Genomic DNA, 23,093 nt, shown 5'->3' with positions numbered 1-23,093 from the left:
TTGCCACCTCTGTCATCCATTGACAAATATGCTGAAGCTTTTTCATTACTATCTATTATGGATGTGCATCTCCATAACCAAGGCTGCTGCGAATCGCATCTTGATGCATAACCGACATTAAAGATACGTAAGAAGCAGCTACTGATGCAATGGGATATGATTGACCACTATTTGGATGCAGCGTGAGCAAATTTCGATTTAATTGAACACAATGTGATTCAATAAAATGCATGCAATGAAAAAACTTTTACTTAACTGCCTTCTGACTTCTAACAGGCCTTTATAGTGCAAAAGAATATATTAAATAAAAACATTGATTAGATGCAGCTCCAATTTGTGCCATGTAAATCTGTATTCTTTGTGACTCTCGGGACACGCCTTTGGTCTTTATAGGGACGTGATACATCATATTTATGTAGCAGCAGCGGTGCTGAGAGAATTCGCTCGAGAGAAATCAATCTGCCAGTGGCGGATTGTCAGGCCCAGCAAAGACTTCTCTGCTGGCCTTAACACTATCAGAAGCATTGACCTGCATTTACAACCTAAATTCTAATATTTGTTCCATGATATTGTATTCATTTATTATCTCTTCATTTAATAGCATTTCTCTTGGATGTATCTGGATGTTAGATTTTTTTTGTCCAATCAGATTTCAGCCTTTATGTGCTGCCATGTCAATCTAATCTGCCCAGGGCCTTCACAATCAGTAGTGTTGGCCGATGTACCTTAGAGTATATTAGCAGTGGGTCTGTTTCTTTAACCAATCAGGTTTAAAATTCGCCTCACAGGGCAGCTAGCTGGCCCAGAATAGCGTCAGCATTTTTTCGTCCCCTGCTTGGTTGGTCAGAGGAAAACTGTTACAGCCAACTTCCACTAGCAAAACATTTCTGCACACATTAGTACATCTGAGTTAGACTTTTTTTATGCCCACAATCACTGACGGAGGAAGATAAATTGATTTGGTCTCAGACATAATTAAAAATTAATTTTGAAGAAAAGCTAGACATCGTGAGGATATGTCGGCCAACCCTGAAGCTAGCTAGCTTGTCTCAGCCTGAGAAATTGTTTGTTCTCCACTTCCAGACCAGTGAATACGAGCGGTACCACTGGCTTACAGCCTCTGAGGAGCGGTGCAAATTATGACTACGCATCTCTGGTGAGTAGGTTGTATCTTATTCAAATTTTTTATGTTTTTGTCAAGTTATTAGACAAATATTGATTCTGAACTGCTCCAGATGATTTAGGTGCACAGTTGTTGTAGTGTAGATGTTTGGAGCTTGCTTTAGTGAAATGGTATTCACATGCAAAATGCCTCTCTCTCTGTAATGCCACACGTTGTCATATTGCGTTTTTGAATAGTATTGACGGTTTCTATAATTGCGACATAATAGTGGTGGTATTAAGAGGTGGATTAAGTTGGGTCAGTCCCCACTGCAGGCGCAGGTACCAAATGCACGGCCCACCACTGCAGAGGTGGCAAAAGTACACACATCCTTTACTTAAGTAGAAGTACAGATCCTCATGTTTTAAAATACTCGGGTAAAAGTTGAAGTACTGATTATACTTTTTTACTCAAGTGAAAGTAAAGAAGTTTTGGCTCAGACATGTACTTAAGTAAAAAGTAGTTTTTACTGCTACCTGTTTTAGCTGTTAACTGGACCTCACATCATATTAGATAGATAGATAGATAGATAGATAGATAGATAGATAGATAGATAGATAGATAGATAGATAGATAGATAGATAGATAGATAGATAGATAGATAGATAGATAGATAGATAGATAGATAGATAGATAGATAGATAGATAGATAGATAGATAGATAGATAGATAGATAGATAGATAGATAGATAGATAGATAGATAGATAGATAGATAGATAGATGGATGGATGGATGGATGGATGTGATAGCCTGGTGTGTTAATGTCAGGGTCCCCACGAGGATGAGTTTGAGAGTTTGATTCCTGGTCGAGCTGGTTGCTGTGTTGGTAAATAAAACTTCTGGACCTTGTCCACTCTGAAAACATTTAAACTCTGTTCTTTCTGTATTGGATTAATGTCTTGATCTCCTGGTCTTTAATAAAAGATAACCCCACCAAAAAAAAAAAAAAAAAAAAAAAAGCACTTCTGTGGTAGCTCAGTGGGTTAAGGCTTGTGCCTGAACATGGTCCTTAATATAGTCCACGCTGGTGATAAGGTTTCAAAGCCAGTCCTACATGACTTCTTTCTTACTGCGCTGGCATGAAACAAAGTATGAACCCTCCAAAAAGCAAACATGCTTTTCAGCAGTGGTCGCTCAGTGGTTTAAGGCTTGTGCCTCATCTAAACATGCATCCCAGTCTGATCTCTTCCATGGTTCATCGGATTAAGGCTGGTGACTCGCTGATGGTAAGGATCAGGGTTTGAATCCTGCTAGTTGCAATGTTGGTTATGTTCCTGCTTTCTTTAGCTTTATATTCTTGTGTTGATCTTTTACAGGTAGATAGACCTGCTCTAAACAAACAGCCTGGCCTGTCTTCTATGATGGTTCAGTGGGTTAAATCAGGTGTCGTGCTTTTGGTGGGGTTCAGGGTTCGAATCCTGCTTTCTGCCTGCCAGTCACGATCAGGATTCACTGCCTGCATTTTTCTTTAGCGATATATTTTTGTTTTTAATGGGTTGAAAAAAATAGACCTGCTCTAAACAAGCTTCCTAGCTTGTCCTCACCAATGGGTTAACGTTGGTGTCTCGCTGGTGGTGGGTATCTTGGTTGGAATCGTGTTTTTCACAATGTGGGTTCAACTTGTGCTACTTACATCTGTATTCACTTCCTACATCTTTCTTTAGCGTTAAATTCTTGTGTTGATGGTTTGAAAAGAAAGATAGACCTGCTCTAATCAAGCTTTCCATCCTGTTTTTTCCTGATGGCTTAGTGGGTTAAGGCTGGTACTTTGCTAATGTTGGTGGTCAGGGTTCAAACCTGGCTTTCTGTCTGCTAGTCATGAGGTAGGTTAAATTCCTGATTCCTACATCTTCATATTCTTGTTTTAATGGGTTAAAAAGAAAGATAGACCTGCTCTAAACAAGCTTCCCAGCTTGTCCTTCCTGATGGTTCAGTGGGTTAATGCTAGTGCCTCCCTAATGGTGTGAATCAGGGTTCAAATCATACTTTGTCCATGCTGGTCACGATATGGGTAGACCTGCTCTAACAATTGGCACAGCCTGTCCTTCCTGATGGTTCAGTGGTTTAAGACTGGTATTTTGCTGTTGGTGGGGTTCAGGGTTTGACTCCTGTTTTCTGTGTTTCTTTCTGGTCTGAATTTCTTGCTTTGAAGCATGAAACGAAGGATAAACCCCGCATAAAAAGAGGGTGAGTTGTGGGACTTGAAGGTTTTGTGGTAAAAGCCTTGCCTCTGAGCTCAGAGATTGCTGGTTCAAATCTGGCTTGTCCCCATACTGGGTAAGTTGTGTGGCAATTAGTGTGTGGTGAGCAATGGAGTGGGTGACTGTGAACAAAGGCTGTGAAGACCTGCTGGGTTACAGCCTCAGAAAAAGTTAGGGTGATAGTTTTGCATTTAGGGGGGAGAAGGGGAAAAAGTTTATTAAAATACATTTCTGCCACGAGCCAAAGTTGATACTTCATTTGGACCTTTTTGCTTTATAACCCCCTGTTTTCAGCTTCTCAGAAACCAGAAGCCTGGATATTGCCACCCCGGTTCAGGATACGCCCTCTGAAACCGTCCACATCCGACCTTCCACGCAGCCATTTCTGACACCTTCTTCAATTTGGTCACCGGAACCTTTCACACTCTTAACTTTGAGCCCTGGCCGGGGTTTGAACCAGCAACCTCTCAACACAGGGACCTTTCTAGGACCTCTTTTGGTTCTTTTATAAAACTTTTTAAACAATTTAAAGGATAGCTAAGGGGTAGGAATTGAACCGGGTGAGTCAGATAGCAAAAGTCACATTACTAACCACTGCACCACTAGAGGGGTGGCAAACAAGGCTTTGCTTATTGGACTCTTGGTTTTTCTATAGTTAAGAGACCACTGTTTTCTCTTTGATCATGTTGGTAGAGGGTCAAAACTTCTCCTTCCTGTTTATTCTCTCAGTTACTCAAAGTCTAGGAGAAGTGACTCAGGTACAAGAACCACATCTCCAACACCTGCACCACTGATATACCATGATTTACCAGCAACCAATTTTAATGACCTTTTATTGTTCTGTTTTTAAAAACTTCTTTTAATGTTCAATATGAAACTAGAGGTAAGAATCGAACCAGGAAAGTCTTTCATCATAGATCGCTAATGGCATTACTTTCAAAACTCAAAACTTTGTTAGACATGTAAATAAGCAGGAAAGACAGAGACAAAGACAAAGAGACACAGACAGCTTTAGAAAGAGTGAGAAACAAATTGAGAGACAGCAAGAGAGAGACATATACAGTGAGACAGAGACATTCACTAAAAGAGACACAGAGACAATTTGATAGAGAAAATAGAGAGACAAAGATAGCGAGATATAGCCACTTCCTGTTGGAAGTGTTTATCCCGAGCGACTCTTAATGATCTCATTCACTAAATGAGCAGTAGTGAGTTAAGTGCTTGCTCAGGTGCCCAAAACTGGCAGCTTGGAGGTGTTAAAGATGTATCATATTTACAGCATGTGATATGTATGTAAGCATATGTACAGTGATTAAATATAAAGGCTATATCAGTGCAGAGATGTGTGGACATCATTAAGAGCGTTTGCTATGTTTCCACACGGACAGTAATGAGGTGATACCGGGGAAACTGCACCTCTTCAAGTCAAGTCAGGAAGCTTATATATAGAAAATTATAGACATTTTACAGATTTGAATGATGTATTGTTTTTATCTGTACGATCAATAAAGACAGTAATTTAAGTTTGCATTCAAGGAATGTCTCTGTTCTCAGTCATGTTTACATCACTGACTCCCTCTGTCTCATCCACATTAACCCCAAACTTCTTACTGCCTTCTGCCTGCTGATTCTTAGCTCCGTAAACTAGTCTACATCTGTGGTGAGTGAGGGTCAGGACTTTATACACCAGTGGATTGAAAAAGACACGCAATGACAGGAAATCGGTTGTTCGGCTGAAATCCGTGCGCAGTGAAAATAAAAAATAATATTTCACCAAATCTGCATATATAATATTGGTCACAAATTATTGATCACGTTCTAAATTATTATATATAAATGCTAACTTATATTTTTCAATTAATGCATACCAATGTAAACCAGTGAATCTTAACATCCCTGTGGTTTATTACTGTTATGTTTTTTTCTAACCATTTTGATTTATCATACAGACAAGCCTTAGAAAAGGGTTAGGAAATATTATTTTATTACTTGACTCATGTACAGTTTTTATATACAGCAGCATTCACAGAAATTTTCTTTATTTGGTGTGTGTGTGTATATATATATATATAAGAAAACAATAGGGAAAATCTAAATAATGTTAACATATATAAAAAAAAAAAAAGAGGTAAATGAGTTGATTATGAAAACACTATAGTTCAGAATGTCTAAAGTGCATTGAATAAGTGTGCATGACGTGCAATTCTATTGCATTTCTAGTGCATGGACAAACGTCTTCTAAGTGTTGCTTTTCATCAGTGTGGTGTCACATGAGTAGCGCAGACAGCGGTGAATCTCCTCGGCTTTGGAGCGGCTCACTTGTAGACCTGACTGCAGTGTGTCCACAGAACTGAAAAATACAACAAAGAATATGCGAGAATTTATACGAAAATTATCCGAAAGTTATTCCTAAATAATCATTATTTCCCCTTTCCCCATTTCACAGAGGTATTATGAAACTAGTATCCTGCAATTTTGGTTATATGGTAGTGTTTGCAAAACTACCGGTTTTCTCCCAATCAGTTAATATTCAGCCTAATATGATAATGCTGTGAAAAGTAATGTGAAATGAAAGAAGCTTTTAATAAACATTTCTAATCGTCGTCTACTTTCAGACCCCCCTCCCGTTTAGGGGAACGTCTTCGTATCACTCGGGCCTCTACATATGCCTCTTTCAAACCAATTAATAAATATTTAATAATTAATTAATATCAATAAATATTTATATAAACATGCATAAATATTTATGAATAAAACGTAAAATGATAGTGTCAAAACAGCGACTTCAGAGCCGGATCTTCATCTTTGGGAAGAGGGCAAAGTCCGCAGGAGCCAAATCTGGCAAGTAGGGTGGGTTTCACGTGTGAAGAGAGCTAGGTGACAGGGTGCGAATAGCACACGTGGTCAGAATAGAACCAGTTGCTCAGCTCCCGATGTATCTTATAAATGTTGGTGCTCCTTGTGACTGTGCATGCAGCCTTGTGCTGCCATCTAGTGGCATGTTTTAAAACTAGACTCAAAACTTTTTGATACCTCGCATATCTAAAATGTACAAATGAATGAATGTCGCCTCTTTGATGACTAACGTGCAATAGTTAGCGTTGCTGGCTCCGTTACCTGTTAATGAGATGCGCCACAGAGTAGAATCTGTTACACATGTACAGGGCGCTGATGTAGCTTACACACGGCAGCGTGAGGTAAAACTGCAGCGCCTGCTGGCGACGACCCTTCACCTCCACCAGGACGTCGATGGCTTTGCCTTTCCTCTGCTCTACCTGTGCTAGTTGGGCCAACAGTGCGGCAGTGTCGTCCGGACCCGAACTGAACAGCAGACGGACGCCTGCTCTGACCAGCGCAGCCACGGTACTATCGTAATAACGGCTGCGCTGGAACTGGCGCAGCGGCTCTCCTAAGAGAGAGCATAAAAAAGAAAAAATTATAGTACTTATGGAATATGGAATGTTATCTAGTCCAATAGTCGTGCATATCTTGTAAGAATCACAAATATGTTCAATTATGTCTACTGTACACAGCATTCTCATCTATACAATCTTACAGTGTGCTTACCCGGTTTAGTGCGGTCTTTCTCCACCAGGAGGCACACTCGCTCAAACAAGCCCTGCAGGTTCTGCATCCTCTCCTGCAGCCGCTTGCGATTCTGGGCACTGGCCAACTCTGACTCGCTCTGCCACTCCACAGCCATGCGGTTACTGACGATGAAATCGCAGCTGCCCAGAGAGCAGATGTGCACGGCTGCGCCATGTTTCAGTCGAAGAGCAGACACGACATTCGCACCAGCGCTGATGCAACGACTGTCCACTAACACACACACACCAGCCGGAGTCAAAGAAGTGGTAGTAGGCTCCAGGAAATGCAGCTTTTCAGAAACCCGGACCTGGTTACCAAACGGTGGTCTGTCCGTCTCCTGTTTCTTTAGCGCAGCATCCTTTGGGCTTTTTTCTTCTCCTGCTTGTTCAGGGTCACATTCATGCAAGCGGGGCCGAGGTGAGGTGTTCGAAACCCTCCCGGGTGCGCTGTCTGAAAAGGGCAGCTTCTGAGCAGAGATCGTCTTTTTCTTCTTCTCATCCTTCTCCTGTTCCCCTTCACTCGAATCGTCGACTCGGAGGATTCTCGAGCGCTTGTTGGCCTTTCGGGTTTGAACGATTCTCTCCGCTCCGGCATTTTGTTTTCGATGAACTCTCCGGCGCGTAGCGTACTGTCGCCTCCCGTCTACATACGAGTCTTCAGGGACAATCTCTTTCTCGTCAGAAGCACTACTGGCGTCTTCTTCGACTTCACTGCCGTTGACAACAAAACTGTCCTCTTCGTACGTCTCGTCCTGCTCGGGGACCTGCGTGCAACGTTTGCATATTTTTGGAAAAACATACTTTACATCGTAGGTGAAATCTACAATACAAACTAACACTCCACACCATGCCTACCCAACATCTATAAGTATCCATGTTAAGTCTTCATGTAATATTTGTCCATTTTCACTGACCCACTGCACTGTTGCTTCACTTACTTCCATGCAAAACGATTGGCCCCTATTACGATGTAACGAGATCCAATTTTGATTTGATTTAACACAATACGATGCAATGGGAAAAATATGATATACGATTCAATATGATAAAGATAGTGTCTTTTTATTTCTTGTATTTCAAACTATACATTTACTTTACTGCCTTCTGAATTTTAACACATGGCCCTTTCACAAACAAGCCTTTCGAAAAAAGAAAAAAAAGAAAATCAAACTTTTCCCTGTTCTGTCTGCAGGAAGATGCAGCTCTACCTCTGCCATGTAAATCTGTATCCTACGTGACTGTCAGGACACGCTTGTTCTTCATAGTGTTGTGATACGTCATATCCACTGTTTAGCGACAAAAAAAATCAATCTACATATCAAACATTGGTCACAAATTATTGGTCACTGTCTAAACAAAAGTACAGCGCAGCTACTACTAATTATATATAAATAAATAGTTTTTTTTTAAACCATTTCAAATCTGTTTAAAACGATGCATTGTGATATAAATGCCAACGTGTATCCGACGAACACTTTTCGATGCATCGCCTGGTTAACCTTTATGCCTATGCAGCAGTGCGAATCAGTGAATCTTACCATCCCTAATACAATACCAATCACCTGTTTCTCAATGGATTCGATCTACTCACCTGGGAGAAGATGTTTAGATTATGCTTGGGCCTGTGCACCATTTGAAATTTGCTGGAAATGGCAGGACTCTTTACAGATTTCAGATAAACTCCATGCATCTCAGAATCTGAAAAACAGAAAGCCGAACAGAATTTCTAAATCGCACACCCTTATTTATACGGCCCGGCGGTGGCAGGCCGTGCGTCTCACCCCTAGGACTTCATCGGTGTCCTACATGAATCAGTTCACCTCTAACTACCATCATTAGGATGCCCTGGCTATAGAAAGCATCGATATTATACAGAAACGCAATATAACAGAGCGCTGCATCACACAGGAATCTCTTACAGCGAGAATGTCATTACTAAAGCAAGAAACCCAATGCACAAAATTCAGTCTCCTTTCACTGCAGCCACAACCACACCACCTGCATACATCATCTCTAGCAGAAGCATTGATATTAACCTCTTCAAATGACCCCGGGGTTTCAGTGCATTTTTTCTTTGCATTAGGCTTTTCGTGGGGATTTGAAATAAGGGCAAATTATATAATATATATATAATATATATATAATAATGGCAAACTGGTTAACGCGTAACGTTAAGGGTTTTTCTCCCATAGAAAACTGTTAAGAGCTTAATGTGGTTTATTGCGATAAGACGGCATTTTTTAAAGACCAAATTCAACCAAACTGCTTGTTTATTTTAAATGTTTGGTCTTTTAAAAACACTGTCTTGTCACTTTAAGTTACTTTGAGCGTGTTAGAATGTCGGTTATAACGTTTAAGGCCCAGTTACATTTTCACATAGGTGAAGGTTTGGACAGCTATTTTTCACTTAATAAATGAAATCATCATTTAAAAAAACGCATTTTGTATATACTCCGATTATCTTGATGAACTGAATTATTTAAGTGTGACAAATAAGTAAAAAATAAATACAAAAAATGGAAAAATCTGGAAAATACCACCACTGTATAGAGATCATTTCATCACTTACATCCCAGATGGAAAGTCTCAAAGTCTCATGTTCAAAGCTAAACATAAATTAACCAAATAAAATATACCATATTTTCCGGACTATAAGCCGCTACTTTTTCCCCACGCTTTGAACCCTGCGGCTTAAACAACGAAGCGGCTAATATATGGATTTTTCTTGGGTTTTTCCCGGTTTCACAAACTTTAAACCAAAAAACTGAGACCCAAATGAACCAATAAAACTCTTTATATTAAATCAGATGCGCTCCCACTGAATCGGGCCGCACCACATCATAAATATGGATGATATTCCTCTGACGTTTGACCTGCTGCTCACTCGGACTGTCTACAGGAAATGCAAATCATTCGTCACGCTGAAAACAACCGGGCATGAAAAAACACACTTCACCTGTGTTCTGAGCTGCACGGCATCGGGAGAAAAGATTCACCGATGGTGATTTTTAAACGCACGACGATGCCAAAGAAAAACTCTCGAGAGAAATAGTTGTGAATGGAAGGAGGAAGACAGTAAACAATGACTTTCTTGGTAGGCTACTGTTTAGATACAAGCCGTGTAACAGACACTGTCTTTCATTAAAGCCTGTGTAAAGTTCATTAGTTTCAATGTAGACACCTGAGGCTTATAAACAGGTGCGGCGTATTTATGTTCAAAATAAAAATCTTTGTAAAATTCAGTGGGTGCGTCTTATATTTGGGTGCGCTTAATAGTCCGGAAATGACGGTAGTAATATTTTATATTAAATCCAATATAACCACAAATCCAGTTCCAGAATGTCTATTAATCCATGCCATAAAACCTTTTTTCTTACCATTAAGGCCCTGGGAGAACTGAGTGTTGTCCACTACAAAACCTTCCAAAGACTTTTCCAGTTCTTCTCCATCACATTCATCAGAAGAGACAGAGCCTCCTTCTTCACTCAGCTCAGCCTCTTCATCCAGAAACTGCCTCCCGCTCCTGTGCACTGCCTTCTTGGAAATAATCAAATCGACCAAAGGTAAAACGATAAATGTGAGACTTTTTTTTTTCCCCTGCACAATTTATTAATAACCTTCTCCCCAGCATGTTGTGGATAAGAGCTGCTTTTACCTTCGCTTTCGCCTGAAGAGGACGCGAGTGTTTATGTGGCTGCTGCACTTTAGGCCGACTGAACGATCGGTGTTGAAAGTCATCGTCTGACCCAGCATCCGCATCGCTCTCCTCCGACTAGGAAATAAAGCCAAGGATTTCAGTTATGATGTAAACACAAGCACATACTTTTCTGGTCGAAAAAGGTTTGCGAAACACAAAAATCATCAAGATTACCATGTTTAATCGAGGTACACGCTTTCTGGGAGCTTGGATAGGAGACTCCACCTCACTGGTTTTTGATTGCTAGAAAAAAAAAAAAGACATTTATATATAAATACACTGAACCAATTGCACATATATTAATTATTGCAAGTTCTATTAAAGGACTAATGCTTATGGTAAACTAGTGCTTGAAAAAATACATCATAAAAACAAGCCTTACACATATATACATGCATAAACATATACTGTCAAAATCTGTTATGTACAGTATATACCCATTCTCTTGTCTAATTCATGTATATATATACATTATATAAATATATAAATAATATATTCCTATTTTATATTTTAGAATTATACTTTTAATATACTTTTAGATATTTTAATACTTTATATTTGCATTTACCTTATTTTTTATATTATATATATCTATTTATGTTGGACAGTCATAACAAGCATTTCACTACATGTCATGTCACTCTATAAATGTGTATGTGCACAATAAAATTCGATTTGAATTAATTGATTTGATATAACTGAATAGTAATAATAATGTATACAAGTTACACATGGATGTATGAATGCAAAGACCACCATAAAACTGTGAAAATAACATTTAAAAAGCTGGGGTCTGTGGACGTCTGGGGACGTTTTGCAATTATCCTTACTTCTGGAGATGCCAGGGGATTGGCCCTTCCTTGCCTCCCTGGTTTTCTAATAACCGATTCCTCTTCACTGTCACTGTTGATAATTTCTGAAGAATTGTAAAATAAAAAAATAAAAAAACATAAATATACATAAAATGACCAGAAATTGAGAAATCGCCCGGATCATTCATTTCACATGTCATGGGAAATGACTCTCTTATCCGCCCCATTTTCTTCTTAATTTAGTTTTGGCCAATCGGCAGCCAGCTCTCTCATCATATTAGTGATTTTTCTGGAAGAGTTTTCTTACCATTTTTTACTTCAAAAACACTCTCCAATGGCTCAGTTCTTGCAAATTGCCACCACTGAGACGGATAAAAAATTCTAAACAGTAAATAATATGGGTTTAATGGTACATGTGATCAAACACCAAAATGTTTCGGTACAGGACTTTCAGTACGGTGCATGTGTACTGAATGCACTCAGGTTGTTTTTCTGTACACGCACAAAATCGCTGTCACTTCCTGTCCTCTTTTCAAAATTAAATATTAATTTGTAAAATATTTTAATTTTTTTGCTAGTTGCTTTCGATCAAGGCATAGTCAAGCAAGGCACCTCAATTGCTGACCCTTCTACTGCTCACAGTCCACCATCACTCTCCAAACAGATGTCGATTTAGCATTAAGCAGAGTGGATGGACGCACGGCAGCTGGTCTGGACGGCATACGTGCTCAAGCAATGCGCTGGACAACTGGCACAGGTCTTCATTGACATTTTCAAACTGTCACTGGCCCAATCCATGGTTCCCACGTGCCTGAAGACTACAACCATAAGACCAGTGCCTAAGCATTTAGCTGCAGAAGCCTGAATGATTTTCGCCTGGTTGCACTCACCCCTATTGTTATAAAGTGCTTTGAGAAACTGGTTCTGAATCACCTCACTGGAGGCCTAACACCTACACTGGACACACACCACTTTGCCTATTGCCCGAACAGGTCAGATGCAGGTCCATGGCTCTTCAATTAGCCCTTACCAACCTGGATAAAAACAACACCTACATCAGAATGCTGTTCATTGACTTTAGTTCTGCGTTCAATACAGTCATCCCGCTGTACTGATCACCAAGCTCATTGACCTGAGTATCTGCACCTCCACATGCAGATGAATTCTGTACTTTCTGACCAACAGACCTCAGTCAGGTAGGTTGGGCAAACGGGTATCCTCAACCCTCATTTTAAACACCGGCATCCCACAGGGCTGTGTTTTGAGCACACTACTCTTCTCCAAACATCAACATATCATAGCTCTGATTACCTTGGCCTCTGTAAAAAAAACACCCTGTATTAAGACATCCTCTGTCCCCGAAATGGTTAGTGACCAGAGCTATATGATATATTATTATACACCTAAAAAAGAACAATCCTGAATAAAAAAAAAAGGAACAAATATGAAGCTACTGCAAATTATAAACCAACCTGAACAAGATTTCCCTGGATCAAGCAGAGACCTCCGACACAGTCGGTTCCCCGTTGCACGTGCTTGTGAGTACGATATTTTAGGAAAGAGCACCAGATTTCGGTTTGTTGAAGACACAAATGTGTCAGGTGTTGAAGCCTTTGGTCTCATCAAACTCTCTCGCTCTATAATTATGGGTGAAAGGTTGCTCTTGGCCATGAGAGATGGTAGCTTTTTGCCCATTGGACCCATCCTCGGGGTCGACATATGTCCTAGGCTGTTGGAAGATGTATTGGGTTCATTCAGGGTTAGTGAAGTGAACGTGTGCTTATTATCAGCTATAGGTTCTGCAGTCATGTCAGAGGCTGGTTCTGTAGGTTCCTCCTCTTCAGAATCGAAGGAAAACCCGAGATCAAAGTTCACCGAAAAAATGTCCTGAGAACAATTGAAAGTCGCAGACCTCTGCTCAGATGATGGTTTCTTTTGTTCAGTGTCCTGTCTGATGATGGGAATTACAGTGTCTTTGTGTGGAGTCTCAATGTTTGGTAATGATATTTGTAGAAAAGCTTCATCATCACCAAACAAGTCAACACTTTCATCAAAGCTTCTAGGATGAACTTTAGACTCAGAAGGCGGATTCGCATTTTTATCTGCTCCATCATCTACAACGTCTTCAAAGACCTCATCCCAGCTTGGACTGTTGGCAGTACCATCCGGACCAGCCGAAACTGTCTCATGAGGCAACGTTACAGCTTCATGAACCGCTCTTGCTATGTTACAGTCCACAGAGTCTGAGTCTAACGAACTCTCAAATTCTTCAAGGTCAAAATTGACCTGAAATTGATCGAGCTCTTCGTTTGGACTACTGCAGATCTTGTCTGATTCATTAAAGTCGGAAGGTTCGTTGACGCTCAATGAGTATTGTAGATCAAAGCATTCGGGTGGAGATCTAGAGAGAAGAAGTTTGACATTCGTGAGGATCGTTTCCAAGTTTCGAGAAGACTGACTGAATTTGAGTTTTTGACTGACATTCCATTTGGGTAAATAGAACAATTCACCAATGTCCTCATCAGGGTTTGTCTGGAGTCCCTTTGTGTGTTCAGGAGAACCGTGGGTCTGCTCGTCTTTCCTCAAGGGATTTGTCTCAGGACGCTCAATTACATCAGTCTGCATGGCATTACCATCATTTGTGAGATCAACATAGTCGCAACAAAACACACTTAAACCTTCTGTAGTGGCATCACAGTCGGACTCTGAAGACGCTTTATGATTTAATAAGGTCCTTGAAGAATGTCCCACTTGGTCCTCCTTATCTAAGTTAGTTTTGGAAACAGAATGCCTGACAGTTAGACCGACGAGCCCAGGTTTAGATCTTTTCTGCCGAGGATTTGTAGGCTTCGCTATTGTGCCATCTCCCTCAAAACCAACAACATCCGTCTTTTGTAGATATGCCTTGACCTCAGATTCATACCTGCAGCCACTCTGTTGGATCAGAAACTACGGATTATTTCAATGGATAGAAATAAATGTGGGCATTTTAGAAAATATTGTAGATATTAGAAATATTTTAAAAAAGAAGAGGCTGAAAAAGAACTGTCGAGTTTATAGCTACTGTAATGCGAGCGATAACAAGGACAATTGGCTCCATAAAAATATTATTGCCTCAATTCTGCTGTAAAATACATTACGTTTTCTGAATATGACCTTCCCAATTAGCAAGGAGATTTGATTGAACCCATTAAAAGACCCAATTGGGCAGGAATCACGCTAACCTAAGTTAAGAGGAGAAGCTAATGGTCATGCCAGATATAATTTCCATTTCTAAATTCTCCACAGTAACGATTTTTTGTTTTTAATATATATATATATATATATATATATATATATATATATATATATATATATATATATATATATATATATATATATATTTAAAACAAAAACTATACATTTTCTGTGAACAAAGAGAATGCATACTGTAAGTGCAAAAACAGTTTGTTTTAATGTGTCTGTCTTTTCCAAGTCTCAATTTCTGCAATAGTTTTAGTGCTTATGCGTGGTTTATGGAAACCTGGCAACCACAATTAATTATAAGTCTTTCAGTTCATTCTGATTTTCTTCTGCATTATTTAAAGCTTCAAGTGAACAAATCAAATGAGGTTCCTTTTCCTGTCTTTAATCCTCAAATCTTTTCCTCTTAAGCTATTAATGTATATTTTTATATTTATGGCATTTGGCTTACAATTAAACTATTGAGCAGTTGAGGGTTAAGGACCCAGAAGTGGGAGTTTGCTGTCGCTGGGATTTCCAATCAGAAGTCCATAATCTGAACCATTGGGCTACCAGTTCTTAGTCACTTGTCTACCACAAGTCTAATGACCAAGTCTTGGTCTATATATAGCTGTTTGAAATTATATTATTGCTCCCAAAAGTGTAGTGTAAAGAACAAGGAATCTTGCTTTGTTAGAGTTGTTAGGAGACCAAATCAATAAAATGTACTGATTATATATTCTAAACAAGTAACAGGTCACTTTAAGCTCAACTGAAGGCTTTCAAAAGAAAATACCATCTTTAAAAAAAGGTGTATTATAACTGTGTAACGTCATATAGGGTTTCTGCAGGTTTCACCAAGTCAAACATGACTTTTTAAAACATTTTTAAGACTGTTAAAAATAAAATGTAAGACTTATATCACGAAATCGAACACAAACAATAACGTCATTCGCCAAAATATTAAATCTGTTTTACGTTTGTGGTACAGTTCAAGAGACAGTCGTGTCAATACCGGAAAGCTGATTGGCTGTTGGTCTCATTTGTAGTCGTAATACAGTAAATTATATTTGGACTAGCGAAAGAGAGACTACAACGCCCCAAAAACAAACAAAAAACAAATAAATTATGACCTGTTTACAACTATTTAAGACCTAGAAAAGTGAATTTAAGACTTTTTAGGGCCTAAAATGTAGATTTTTTACAAACCCCCCACCCACAAACACACACACACACACACACACACACACACACACACACACACACACACACACAAACACACAACCCCCTGACCCATGTCTTTCTGCATGTAATGCAAAATGGTGCACAAACATAATAAGAATGCCAAATAAACAATGCCCCCCCGTGCCTCACCCCTTCCTCCTCCTGTCTCATCTGGTCAATAAGTTCCATGATGGCGGTGAAATGGAGGCAGCGGCTCGAGTGGTCCACTTTATGTGTTGGAAGAGGCTGATTCTGCCAGTGTCTCCATTCCCAAAGAGATAGGTCTCGCACCGGGCCGTTCACACACTTCTACACAAACATCACACACACTCATCCGCATGACAATTTTGCCAATCATCATTAAATGACATGACAGCTACGAACTGTAACCAACACAGAGTATAGTTATATTATATCCACTTGTACAACTGTCTTATAGCAGTTAAATTTTGAACAGTTACATCTTGCCTTTTGCACTTTTGCATATATTTGCACTAACTACCACCTTTATTACTTTTACTATCATAATGACATGCTTTTATAATTATTGCTATTTGAATCAAAACGTTTACTTACTTACACCTATGGTTGGTGGGTGAATATAACATAAAATAAGGCTATTTTATACTTTATAACTGAAGGTCAACAGATGTGAGTGGATATCCATAGCAAGGTTGGATCGTACTTATCGATAACTAATTAATCAACCGATAGTTTATTAAATGGATACTGGATAAAAAAAAAAAACATGTAAAATAGTACTGAACTTTATTACAAAAAGAATGAAAAACAGTACTGAATCATGAAAATGTGCTAATGTAAATTTGAATATATCCATTACTAAATATAATTATATAATTAATATAATAGAAATAATAAATATATTATAGCGCTCTCCATGCAGCACACAGTCTTCCGTGTAAAAATAAACAGCACGTGATTCAGTAATTCGCCTCCAGAGGCCGCTCACGTAATGACAGCAGATCTGAAGTCGGAAAAACTTCTGTATTTTTGCGGATGGACGATAGTTCCAGCAATCAACTTTTAGTGCCTCGACCTCTATTAATAACTAAGGGAATTTTAGTTTAAAGTTCGAGTTAAACGTATTTAAAATTCTATGTTTCTGGCATTGTTTAGAGACCATTTCAAATGTAGGAGCGGGCTGTATCCGGCCCACAAGCAAAAGTTTGAAAACCACGTTCTAATATATTTTCTCATGTCTTCTTTTATTTTCTCATATTTTCTCTTATCTTATATTTATGTCCCTTTTATTTAATGCACAGATTACAGAGATACTCAAAGCTGTATTCTGTATATAACCATGTTAATAAATAAAATAAAAACCTTGAAATTAAAAAAATAAAGCTCTTTAAAAGCTTTTAAACAAGAATTAAGTTAGAAATCAACTTTGGTGCAAGTTTTGCCTCATTTCTGCTGATAGATAAAAACGTGTTCTGAATATGATCTTCCCAATTAGCATGGAGATTTTTTTATTAAACTCAATACGAATCGACAAGAAAATACCGTCTTAAAGCCGCAGACATCAAATCAATGAGCATGTATAAACATATATAATATTGCTTGCTGTAACTACCCTAACACACCCTAACCATGAGCACTGCACTACATGAGAAGAGCGTACCTCTGGCTGTGGGTCTGTGTTAAAGCACAGGAAGGAGGATTGCTGGAGTCTGGGCTGGGCTTCATTCTCACCCAACTTCATGGTAGATAACCACTCCGCCTCGCCAGCAGGTGAGAGAAAGCCGTCGTCCTTAACATGACCCTGCAGACCATCTGCACACAAAGCCACATGCTTACGATCAACATTTACACACAGGATTCATTTTCCGATTGAAACTTGTGCTTCTAACATAATTCTACGGAAGTCCTAAAAGGCCATGTTATTATGACACATACGTTCTTGTTTTCTCAACATAAACACTAAATCTTCGTGATCAGCACTTCATTTTTCTTTGTATTCTGCATCATCACAGCATCATGGATGATCACGTTCGCTTTTACTTGGATCAGGGACTCACTCGAGCTCAAATATCTCTGAGTCAGTGATTGACAACTTACACATAAGTGTCTAACACTTGAGGCTGTCAAGTCTGCAACATTATCATCGAAGATAATATAGCGACCCTAAAACATGTAGTCAATTTCATTGCCAGCCAACTTGTGAGAGCAGGACGTGTCCATCCATGATGATGCGATGACGCTGAATTTAAACGTGCACTTATGCCAATTATATGGAAAAATTATGTCGTAAAACAATGTTTGTTTTGTCAAGTTCAAAAGAAAATTATGTCGAGATCACGAGAAAACAAATAATAATAATAAAAAATTATATATATTTAAATATAATGCATGGCTTCTTAGGAATTCCGTACTACCTGAGTCAACTCAGTAATTATTATTCAACATAAAAGTAATAGGCCTCTGCGTCAGTACCCTGGGCGTCCGGCTCGAAAAGAGACCCTCTGCTGAGTGACTGTCGGACGTTGCTGGACCGCCTGCTGCTCTCTTTGACCTCAAACTGACCACATGTAATGTGCATCTTGTGCAGCATGGGAGTGACTCCAGCCGGCAGCATGCGGGGGCTGTGGGGGAACATGGAGAAGCTGTGCTTGCTTCCCATGATGCACTTGTTCACACTGCGCCTGTTACTCTGGCTCTGGTTATAGGTCTGTGAAATAGTAGTAGAAGAATGTATTGAATGCCATGTCAGCATACAATACACAAGAAAATACAATAAAAATGAAACAGAAAAATGACTACTGTAGCTTTGGTTATATATGATTTTGTTTCCCCACGGACCATTATTACTGACGCACCACCAGTTAAAATGGAGAAACAGGGGAAAAAACAGCAAGTTCATTTCCTGAACCATACTTTGAATCAGTCTGTTGAAAAATGAACTCCAGGTAGTGGGTGGGATGGATTTTCCATGATTGACAGGAGTTTGTTCAGTGACCTCACTGTCTCCAATCTGTGTCCAATTATGTATTCAGTATTGCAGATGATTTTATTGATCTTATAACGCTAATTAAAATAGGGATATCACTACCGGTAATTAAAATGTAGGGAAAGGATTTCCAAAGTGTCTTCTTTATTATTATTATTTTTTTTTTATTATTATTATTAAAAGGACTCACTCTCTCCTCTCGTCCTTCAGCCAGTATGACCACTATGCGTCCCTGCCTGTGGCGCCCGGTTCGGCCCATTCGTTGCACCAGACGGATGGGACTTTTCTGAGCGTCGAAGCAGACGATTAGGTCGACCTCTCCGATGTCCAGTCCCTCCTCCCCCACACAAGTAGAGACCAAGGTGTTAAAGCCGCCCTCTCGAAACCGGCGCACCACCTGATAATATATTAAATATAAAACACATTAAGAACGCATAATATATACAAAAGTAAAGGGACACCTGACATTTTCAGGTATATATATATATATATATATATATATATATATATATATATATATATATATATATATATATATATATATATAGACACGCCATAATAAATAAAGCTGAAATGAAAAAAAAAACAAAAACGCTATGTGCGAAAAACTAAGTGCACCTTATAATTGAATTCCTCGTAGAGGTCATCATGTATTTTATGACTATCAGTCTCTTCCATCATTATTAAGTAACAGTGGTTGCACCCTGATCATTCTGCACAGTGGCCTTAACTATACAATAAAGATACCGAATAATGCATCATTTCCTCCCTGATGACCCGAACCCCCACCCCTCCATCGAGTTAAACATGCTCCTGAGGTACCAGTGATCCTTTCCGTTTCTTCTTTGCGGACCTGCCCGATTCATCCTGATGCCCTACCTCTCATTTGAAGACAACATGCTGCTACTGAGGATGGTTCCCTATGAACAGTTATAATAGCTAAGCATTACAGTCAACCATTTTTGCATTCCTGTGTCTATAAGTGAAAATCTGATAACCTCAACAATGACGGAACTACAATAAATGACTATTGGTGCCCACAGCTAATAATCATAAGCAGAGACTCACTGATCATGTATGCAATGATGTAAGGTAACTCTTGCACCCATGATTAAGATTTTACCTCAAGCTGCTCCTTCTGAGTGAAACCTCGAACTCCTTTCCCGGCAGACGCTTGTCCCATAAAGGTCATGACCCTGACACGGGGTTGGTGGCGATTAAGCATCTCAGCGATCTCCTGAACGCTCTCGCGAAATGACGAGAAGATCATCACTCTTGTGCTCTCCGCTTTGGCTGCAGGTTCTGCAGCGCTACCTAGAGCAACATGATCAGAGATGGATTAGTTTTGACAAATATAATACTGCTTCTGGTCAACACTATCATGGAATAACATTTTATTTTCATGATTATGTTAAAAATATAAAGTCCTTGGATATAAACGTAGTAAACTGTACCTGAACTCTTCTCCCAGTCATTAAAATGCTGCTGGATCACCTCATCCAGTTTTTGGAGCTTTGGATGGCTGTAGAAAAACTGATCCCCAGGCCCTAAAAAGAAAAAAAAACAAACATCACATATGATCAGTGTAAACAATTAATCCATACAGTCTGAAATTTAACAGGCTGGAATAAACACTGTGTATGATCTTTAATGTTGGTCTTTCACTTAAAGAACAATAAAGTGCCTTTGGTCGTGTCAAGAAACATGGTCTCCATTTCCCTGTACAGGTCCATGAAGACAGGACAGCGCTGCAGCTCGTTTCTGGCTCGTGAAGTCTCTGAGAAAATACAAAACAAATTGTGTAATTACAGGTTATAATTAGAGGTTGACCAATTAATATGTTTTGCTTGTTGAATCACTGGAACTATCAGTAAAAACACATACCGGCAGTTTTTCCGGGTTGCGTTATACAGTACGATAGCGGCCTCTAGAGGCAAATCACTGCTGTTATTTATTTTGTGTTACTTTTGCTTCAGTTTGAATGCGTTATTATTCAAAATTCATTATTATATATATATATATATATATATATATATATATATATATATATATATATATATATATATATATATATATATATATATATATATATATAAAATACATATTTAATTCATTAAGCATTTTTTTTTTTATAGATTTTTTTTATAATACAGTATCCATTTTAAAAACGATCGGTTGATTAATCTGTTTACAGGAAGTACAATCCCATCTGGCTATTGGTATAATCCACTATCTGTTGACCTCTAGTTATAATGCATATGCAGTACGCAGGCCTTTAACTATGCAGTGGGGTAAAACATAATGCAGCGCTTAACAAGTCTGTTTAAGTCCCTTGAGGCACCTTTAGAGCCGGACATGATGTTCTGTGCGAAAAGAAAGAGAGATCGGAGGCCCATCTGCTGCAGGAGCTCATAACCATGGTAGAGGCTGATGCACAGAGCGAAATCACCCTCCAGTGCACCGTGCTGTGCTCCCTGCTCCAAAACATTACAAATATTTGCTATTATTGAATACAATCCAATATCATCACATTTCTTGCACTCTATATGGGTCACAGAGCAGATTTTAAAGGCCATACCGTGAGATTGGACGGAGGGTTGCGTCTAAATTGCTCTCGAGCCAGAATGACCTGGTATTTTGTGAGGGAGCGAAGGTCACGCAGGTTCAGCACGCTCATCTGGGTCAGGCGTGAGGTAAATCTTTCCAAAACCTTTTTCAGAACCAAAAACAGGCTGTTGGTTAACACGATACAATTGAACATTTACACAATACAAAATACACACAACAGATCTTTGTTAAAAGGTATTATGACAAAGTTTTTTTTCGTGGACATCAAAAACTTATTATGAACAATGAACCCAAAAGACTAAAGGAACAGACTCCGAAAAAAGGAAAATCTTAATGCTGAAAACAGAATACAGGAAAATTCCATGCCAACTTGGTCTCACACGAGAGTGATGGTCGGGTGTCCACAAACACTGTGTGTGTGTGTGTGTGTGTGTGTGTGTGTGTGTGTGTGTGTCTGTGAAGCTTCCTGGATAAAACCAACTAGTACACACTCCTCTCTTTAAATCAGACAGACTCTAATATCTGTAAGAATTCGACCACACACACAATACACACCATTCAATGTATATTATTTCATCCCGGACTGTAACCTGTTATACAAAGGGCTGGAGATAAGATTGCGCACATTATAGATGTAAATCATGTTTTTTATTTAACAAGCCCCAAATGCCTCCTGAAACACCAAACTTATAGCTTATAGAACTGCCCACTTTCAGACGGACATTCGCAAACAGACCTGGACGAAGAAATGCGAGATTCGTTTTTTTGCTTTCCAGCTAAAATCCTAATACTTTTTGCTACCTCTGTAGAGAAAGCGAGTCTCTTTCACTAACCAAATGTCCCCCGTCCCCTTCACTATCCTGGTCTCTTTCCCTTTTGGGGTTGAAGTGCCTGGATCAGTTCAGTGTTGCTCGGCAGCATGAACCCAGATGACTGCTTGAACTGCTATAAATGCTTTGGAGAGTATCGTATCGGAAAATCCATTTCACTAATTCTTTAACATTACAGAGGTTCATTTGGTTCATATACACACACGAAAAAGAAAGGCCGTTCTAAGTTCGCAAGGTTGACCTAGCTACCTGAATGTGATGCGGAACTGCGTGTGATTCGAATTGACACGGGCGCACCGACAAGGAGGCGAGATTCTTATAATTAACCCTGTTTTTCAAGGACAATGGAGGGCTGGCAGTGTGCACATTATTGGTTTAATATGGGATTTGTTGTGTGTGTGTAAAGTATTGCAGTACGAGTTGAGGGACATTTATAAAGCCTTAATTTAACTATAAATACTGTTATTATTCAACACTTCCGCTTCAGGAGTCATACCCAAAGTTGAATCAAATCCTCACGTATTTCTCTGGTTTTAGTTCTTGTGAAGCTAACCAGATGTAAAAAAAAAACCAACAACTTACAAGTAAAAGTAAACGATTAAAGTAAATTTTAAAGTAAAGTAAAAATTAAAGTAAATAAAAAAATCCAAATCAATATTTGGTGTTCGCACCCTTTAGCTTTCAGTTCTTACATCTTTATTTACATTATGTGGGGTGTCATTAACAGCTGTGTAGGAGGTTTACAACTGGGTGAGGAACAGAGGAAGGGCAAACTATGAAGGTGAGGTAGTTTCATGTCAGAGGTCCTATACTGTGGAAAG

The 23,093-nt window shown here is 39.1% G+C and overlaps 1 protein-coding gene and 1 long non-coding RNA gene across 3 annotated transcripts in view; one reads left to right on the top strand and one right to left on the bottom strand.

The window, feature by feature from the left end:
• Positions 1-5,331: 5,331 nt before the first annotated feature.
• fancm (FA complementation group M) overlaps positions 5,332-23,093 on the bottom strand; it is a 35,979-nt gene continuing 18,217 nt past the window's right edge. The window contains exons 5-22 of one of the 2 annotated variants that reach the window (XM_083550408.1): positions 21,453-21,584; positions 21,216-21,348; positions 20,559-20,651; positions 20,329-20,421; positions 19,998-20,188; positions 19,065-19,271; positions 18,361-18,595; positions 17,549-17,700; positions 16,057-16,215; positions 12,933-14,394; positions 11,479-11,564; positions 10,823-10,891; positions 10,607-10,723; positions 10,329-10,488; positions 8,543-8,649; positions 6,932-7,715; positions 6,482-6,773; positions 5,332-5,714 (exon numbers count right to left, since the gene is read on the bottom strand). In XM_083550408.1, coding sequence (XP_083406534.1) covers positions 5,603-5,714; positions 6,482-6,773; positions 6,932-7,715; positions 8,543-8,649; positions 10,329-10,488; positions 10,607-10,723; positions 10,823-10,891; positions 11,479-11,564; positions 12,933-14,394; positions 16,057-16,215; positions 17,549-17,700; positions 18,361-18,595; positions 19,065-19,271; positions 19,998-20,188; positions 20,329-20,421; positions 20,559-20,651; positions 21,216-21,348; positions 21,453-21,584 — 4,584 coding nt within the window. In that variant the 3' untranslated portion in view covers positions 5,332-5,602. The remainder of the gene's footprint in view (positions 5,715-6,481; positions 6,774-6,931; positions 7,716-8,542; positions 8,650-10,328; positions 10,489-10,606; positions 10,724-10,822; positions 10,892-11,478; positions 11,565-12,932; positions 14,395-16,056; positions 16,216-17,548; positions 17,701-18,360; positions 18,596-19,064; positions 19,272-19,997; positions 20,189-20,328; positions 20,422-20,558; positions 20,652-21,215; positions 21,349-21,452; positions 21,585-23,093) is intronic. The other variant, XM_083550409.1, reaches the window with a different exon arrangement.
• On the top strand, positions 7,623-10,678 carry LOC310731147. The gene is made up of 3 exons (XR_014535075.1): positions 7,623-7,760; positions 10,336-10,514; positions 10,580-10,678. It is a non-coding gene; the product is annotated as an uncharacterized lncRNA (long non-coding RNA).

This window comes from Silurus aristotelis (genome assembly GCF_946808225.1).
Source record: "Silurus aristotelis genome assembly, chromosome: 9".
Taxonomy (NCBI): Eukaryota; Metazoa; Chordata; class Actinopteri; order Siluriformes; family Siluridae; genus Silurus; species Silurus aristotelis.
The sequence above is the reverse complement of the archived record's forward strand: the minus strand, read 5'-3'. Positions and strand labels throughout refer to the sequence as shown.